General features: G+C 29.8%; 2 protein-coding genes across 3 annotated transcripts; one reads left to right on the top strand and one right to left on the bottom strand.

The window, feature by feature from the left end:
* Window positions 1–148: 148 nt before the first annotated feature.
* On the top strand, window positions 149–4,618 carry LOC105428244 (activating signal cointegrator 1 complex subunit 2). Its single transcript, XM_089071698.1, has 14 exons — window positions 149–545; window positions 690–767; window positions 886–1,046; window positions 1,124–1,508; window positions 1,803–2,017; window positions 2,225–2,410; window positions 2,497–2,652; window positions 2,721–2,814; window positions 2,885–3,058; window positions 3,144–3,266; window positions 3,341–3,462; window positions 3,547–3,748; window positions 3,821–3,995; window positions 4,366–4,618. The coding sequence occupies exons 1-14, from the start codon at window positions 531–533 to the stop codon at window positions 4,500–4,502; spliced, it is 2,223 nt and encodes a 740-aa protein (XP_088927824.1). The 5' UTR covers window positions 149–530; the 3' UTR covers window positions 4,503–4,618.
* On the bottom strand, window positions 3,990–6,355 carry LOC105428246 (bridging integrator 3). 2 transcript variants are annotated; one of them, XM_089071711.1, is made up of 5 exons: window positions 6,201–6,355; window positions 5,937–6,088; window positions 5,750–5,857; window positions 5,369–5,543; window positions 3,990–5,300 (listed from the first exon to the last, which is right to left on the bottom strand). In XM_089071711.1, the coding sequence occupies exons 2-5, from the start codon at window positions 5,942–5,944 to the stop codon at window positions 4,794–4,796; spliced, it is 798 nt and encodes a 265-aa protein (XP_088927837.1). In that variant the 5' UTR covers window positions 5,945–6,088; window positions 6,201–6,355; the 3' UTR covers window positions 3,990–4,793. The 2 variants fall into 2 exon arrangements, with proteins under 2 accessions (XP_088927837.1, XP_025074313.2); XM_025218528.2 differs by lacking the exon at window positions 6,201–6,355 and having other exon boundaries at window positions 5,937–6,165.
* Between the last annotated feature and the right edge of the window lie 63 nt (window positions 6,356–6,418).

Below are 6,418 nucleotides of genomic sequence, written 5' to 3' on the forward strand. Positions count from 1 at the left end.
GTTGTAGGTATTTTGGTAGATAGATGAAATTGTAAGTAATATCCGATAATTAATGTAAATAAAAATTATTAAACAATTCGCTTAAACAAAAATTTTAATACTTATCTATAATAAATAGTTTACTTCTCAGTTGTTGGCAATCGTGATAGTCGAGTTAACCGTCGGTTAACTTAACCGAAGATTGATGAAAAAGGCTCTATATATGCTATGGGAACATCTGCATATATCGACTGATGATATCGAATATCGATAAACATCCTAGTTTCCAAGAAACATTTGCATCACGCGTACCTGGGAGATCACTGTAAGTCGGGACTGCCCGGCTTTTTATATCGTTAATTGTGACTTTTCAGAACATTCAACGATCCCCGGAATAAACATTTCGTTCCCCTCTTTATACCTATTCGTTACGTGTGCTCTTATCATTCTCATTTCATCGCTTCCACCCTGTTTTTTTTCCCGTTCGTCGTCGACTGATACGCGACAAAACAAAATTGTTCCTTACAGCAGACAATGCATTGCGTAAAACCATGAAATTCTACGAGGTAATTAACTTTCTTATGCTTTCTTATAAATTTCTTTTTTTTTATTTGGAGACAAAATAATTCGCAAAATAAATCGATCGCAGGAAATATATAATTTATATATAAAAAAAAATAAAAGAATCTTTGTCTTTTTCTGTCAAATAGAATCCGGATTGTGTGCCTTTGGAAGAACTGCAGTTAAACGTCAAGAATGATGGAGTAGTGGTTATGATAAACGCACTGGTACATTAATTTTTGAAACATGATACTATAGAAATTTATATCTCAAAATTTGTGTCCTATTTCTGTCTATATCTATGAGCCAGATGTTGCTTAATCAATATTAAATAATGAATTTTAGAATGCAAGGTGGGCAGACAAACGTTATTTTCTACATTATGAAGTACCGGAAATATATAACAATGATGGATCAGAAATTGTAGGTGCCAAAGATCGCTGGTTGGAGGTTGTAAATTATATTATCGAAGATCTGAACTGGCTATTGGATCTTCCATTCTATCGGTATAACAGAACTTTTAATAATTTCAATATTATTAATGACATATACATATTATTATAAGTATTTTTTCTTTATTTAGATTCTGGTCCAATATTGTATATAACACTTCAATTATGGATACATTAGTGTCCTTTTTACAAGAGGCTCCACCTTTCTATGTCTTGGAAAATTTTCCTGCTGAACCAAAGATGCGTGAGGCATTAGAAAGTCTTCGTCGCAATGTACTTCTTGTCTTTGCACGTCTCTGCACGAACAAAATGAGTACTACAGAATATATGAGCCGTCCATTTCTAGGAAATCTATTATATGACAATTATATATTTACTATACCAATTATATTTGATTTATGTCAACTATATGGCAGAGAAAACAACAAAGTTATAGAAAAAATTATACAATGTGTATTTAACTTACAGCCACTGTATAATGACGACCTTCAAAAATCTGTGCCATGCCTCATAAAGGTAATGTAGTGTCTTTAATAGTGATAAAAGAGAAATATATAAATCATACATTTTAATTGTACTCATGTATGAAACATTAGCCACAAATATAAATTTAAAATATAATTAATTCTTTAGTAAAGTTTTCTTCAAAATTTAATCAGTAGTTTAAGTTAGATAGAAATTTGTTGATCATGAAAAGAGTATATATATATATATATATATATATATATATATATATATATATATAGAGGTCTATAATTTCTATTTCGATTTTAAATTAATTAATCAATTATTCTTGCTATTTTATTCTAGGCTTTTCAAAATGTTGAACGCAAATTTGAGGATCACTCAAATGACACAACTGAAGCAGTGGCACTTTTACAGAGAAGAGGCTCCATTGAGATGTCATTACATAATTTAGAGGATTTGATACTCTATATTCTAGATATATCATCGACTCTCTCTATATTATTAAAAACATATTCTCCATTAATTGCTGCATTTCATAGAGAAGATTTTATAAACAAGTGAATAAAGATTCTTTTATTACTATTTAATTAAGATAACAGATTTTCTAGTTTTATATATATTTTAGTTTTATGTATGTATATTTATTTTTCTCAAATCAGTTTTAATGTTCGAAGATTTAAAAATTTTTTTTTGTGCACGTACACACTTTGTATAAACACAGTATATTTTTATATTGGTACCACTATATTGTTTCTATTCGCTAGGATAGTTTCATTTTATGGGAGCACAATACCTGAAATGTATAAAAAGTTAGATAAGTTAGCATATAGTGAAGAAAATATGCCAAAGTACATCGAATTGAAGCATCGTCTCGATGTAATCAGAGTGGAAATATTAAATCTTTATCGAATTATTATCTATGAACCTATATTAAGTATTCAAGAAAAGATGTATGTATAAGAAAATACTGTTTTACGATGAAAAAAATAATTATATAGATAAAGTAATTTACTTATATTTGATATCGCATTTTCAGAAGTACAATAACCGAAAATGGGATAAGGAATTGCATAGAGGAATATTTGAACTCACTGATGAATGCCATATCCGAAAAAGAATTTATTATGGATTATCATCAGTTTTATCCAATTGATGTCGATCTCGAAAATATAATCAGACTTTGTCCTGAAGTGTATCCTTTTTTAAAAAATTATTTTTACAAAGAAATTTGAAATTCTAGTTTTTCTTACATATCATCAGTGATATGATAAAATGTGACTATATCTTACAATCATTACATGCATCGATTGGAGACATTCAGATGTTGGTTAACGCTTCTTGCAATAATACAAATGTAAAGAACAATCATATATTATATAATATATATTTGTTTAAGATTTTTGTTATTACGGATTATGTTATAGATGGCCATTGCTGGACCTAGTGGCATTCAAAGTAATCGAAAAGAATCCAAAAGTAACAATGATATAACTTGCATGAACAAGGTGGACTCTGTTTCTAAAGATCCAGATGATATAAAGATTCTAATTTCAAAAGTGAAAGAAATTTATACTGACTATGGTGAAGGTTTTATCCAGGTAGATAATTGATTAAAAAAGCTCCAATTAATGAATTACATAAAGACCATTAGTTTCGTTAACTTATGTCTTTCAAAATTTTTAGCTATGTTTACAATATTATAAATATAATGTTGAAACTGTGATAAATGCATTTTTGGAAGACAGTTTACCTTTTAAGTTGAAAGAGCTTGATAAAACAATACCATATATACCACCGGATCCAATGGTAAGTAACAAAAAAACAATTTGAACGTTATGATAAGACGATATAGCAAATTAATGTATGTTATATATCTTTAGGAAACAATCACTGTGGATGCTACTACGAATCTAGCCAGTGGTTTTCAAAAACTGAATGTTTCTGATAACGAATTTGAAGTTATGCCAGAGAAGTTTTTAGATACATTAAACACGAGAAAAAAGTAAATTATCAAATTTACTTTTGAAAAGCTTTCATTGAATTTTAATGTCCATCCTGTTGTAATAATTTTTTTTTTTTTTTTTAGGCAAGATAAGTACAGAAATGCAAACGAATTATTAAATGATAAGTCTGAAATTAAGAAAGCACGGAATATTTATGAGAGATACAGCCTTGTTGTTGATGAATATGATGATGAATATGACGACACATATGATAGCCACGATATTCGTGGTAGTGCACCGGACGATTCTACAGAAATAGACGCTAGATCTTTCACTACTCCAAGGGTTGGTTTAAATATTGCTTTTAATTTTATATTTTATAAATTTTATTTTTTATAAAATGAATTTGATATTTAGGTATTTCGTACACACAATAAAAATAATGATAGTTCCGAAAATGACACTGAAATTGAAGATGAGAAATCTGTACGGAATAAAGATCACTTTATACAAAATCCAGCAGAATTGCGTGCTAAAATCGAGCAAAAAAAACAATCGGCAAGAGAAGACAAAAATGCGCATAATATAAATGGTAAGCTGTATATTTATTTATATAAATTTTTTTCAAGACTACAGTCATATTAAACTATAAAAATTATACAAACAGATACAAAATAAAAATTAAAGGAATTTTTTTTTATTTGGCAAATATGCAAAATCCCTGTTTTAACTTATGGAAATATATATTTACACAATACACTTAATTATTGATTTATTATAATGCATAATACTTCTCAAGTTTTAATATTATCTAATTAGGGCTTATTTAATTGTTTCTCTTTTGTTTCATCTATTTGGTCGCTTATATGACATTACAAATCAAATATTATAACATTTTGATGATTCGACAAAATTTGCTGAATGATATAAATTACAAATTGCAATTTTTCATTTTTTTTAAGGCAAGCTTAAAGGTCAAAGGCAAGACAAAAACGTCTCAATTAATAAAAAAAAAAATATACACAAAGCTACACAAGGTAATCACAATCGTCGCATGGGCTCTCAAATAAAAAGAAGACAAGGAATGGTTCCATCTTAAAACAGCACATTTTTGCAAAAAGTTCCATACGATGTACATACTGCCAAACAATGAACATCTTAGTTATTAGTTATTTAGCAACCATCTCATAAAAATAAAAATTCTTATAATTTCTATTTGTCTGTTTAATTCCGAGTTAGAAACGTTTAACAAACGAATACATGTTCTTATCTGAAAATGGCCTTAGAATATATATATATATATATATATATATATATATATATATATATATTTATTTATTTATTATATAATGCGCTGTTTCAAAAATTTTTGGGGTATGTTATTACTTATTTAATGATCTTTCACTATAGTAAGCGATTTCAATCTATTTAATTCAATACTTATTATTCGCTGATATTCTTCTTCAGGTACTACCATGCTTGATGTGAATTCAGAACATTGAATAGGCATCAATTGTGTATATAACTGTGTCGCATGTCCATAATAATTTAATTGTATCATAATCACAGCGTGAATGCTCGGATTAATGTACTCCAATCTTTTTCCGAGAAACGTCGGTAATTCCGTGAGTAATTGAGCATGTATAGTCTTCAATTCTTTAGCAGCTGCTTCTTCTGCTCGCCGTTCTCTTTCCAGCTTTGCGATATGACTCGCAGTTCTGTCTTTCTTCTCTTGTAATTTTTTTACACGATTATACAAGTATTTCCATGTAGTTACTAGATCCTCGCGCTTTGCTATTGCCGCAGCAATGGTGACAAATTCATTTCTGAATTTTTTCAGAGGTTCTATAAATGTCTTATGACATAAACTGCTGATTTCCTGAACATTTTTTCCCACCTGATAATTGAAACATATCGTAAATTTTCTCAAAGATTGTCAACATTACATATAACAGGTTAACTCACCTGTGTGGCGACAGAATAATACTCTTCCACTATCTTTCTACATTCATTGTTATTTTGTGCTAGCCCACAACTGATTAGATTTGTACTCAATCGTTGATCTGCTTTATCCAGATTTGCCAGAGCTAATATATATTTCTTCATTTCCTTGATTAATTTTCTTATTGCACTTTCGACACTTGAAAAGAAAATAAAATGTAATATCTCTGAATAGTTTTCAGGTAACAAACATATAACAGTTAATCATAAAAAAGATAAACAATAGCAACTGAATTTAAGTACATTTAAGTGGATCATTAGCAAGTCTTAATGAGGAACAACAACTTGTAAATATATGACCATTCAGATGTGCAGCAGTAATAGCAATTCATTAAATATACATACTAAATGAGCTTTTGAACGACAGCATCTAATTCTTTATCCTCCACGTAGGATAAAAGCGGTGGCGCAGAAGTTGGTCTCTGGTTCAAGTAATTCTTCTTTAAAGGATTCCTGTTTATACAACATATATGTCATGTAAATTCCAGTAGTATCAAAAGATTTGACAGATTTTGAAGTTTTGAGTACTCACCACGTCATATTCGACGTTGATTAGTGAATGTTAATGTTACAATTATTTACGAAGGTGGCAATATCTTCAGCAAAATGCCGTTTACGCCACATGAAATCTTCTGTATCTATTGATCACCCAGCGATTCGCGAGCATCACGTTATCAAGGAAATCTGTTATGCGCATTAAGAAAAAGAAGACACGTTATATATTTCCATTTAATTCGCGCGATAAGAACAACTGATTATTTCGCCGTTTGTTTAGTAATATCTAATGTAAACCTACGTCGCGCATGCGTTCGCGTGACGGATCCCATCTCGTCGATTCCTACCCGGGATGAACCCCGGGATTACTTTAACCTCTCGAATGGAACGCGTGGAGAAAATTGCATGAACTTGAATCGCGCAAATGTCAAGCTGGTTAACAAGAGTGACAGATTACATGCTGGAACGTATATTAAAATCCCCTATTATTTACACGTGACGTAAAAAAAACATTGTCTT

The sequence above is a fragment of the Pogonomyrmex barbatus genome, unplaced genomic scaffold (genome assembly GCF_055798465.1).
Source record: "Pogonomyrmex barbatus isolate J1 unplaced genomic scaffold, ASM5579846v1 scaffold12, whole genome shotgun sequence".
NCBI classification, from domain to species: Eukaryota; Metazoa; Arthropoda; class Insecta; order Hymenoptera; family Formicidae; genus Pogonomyrmex; species Pogonomyrmex barbatus.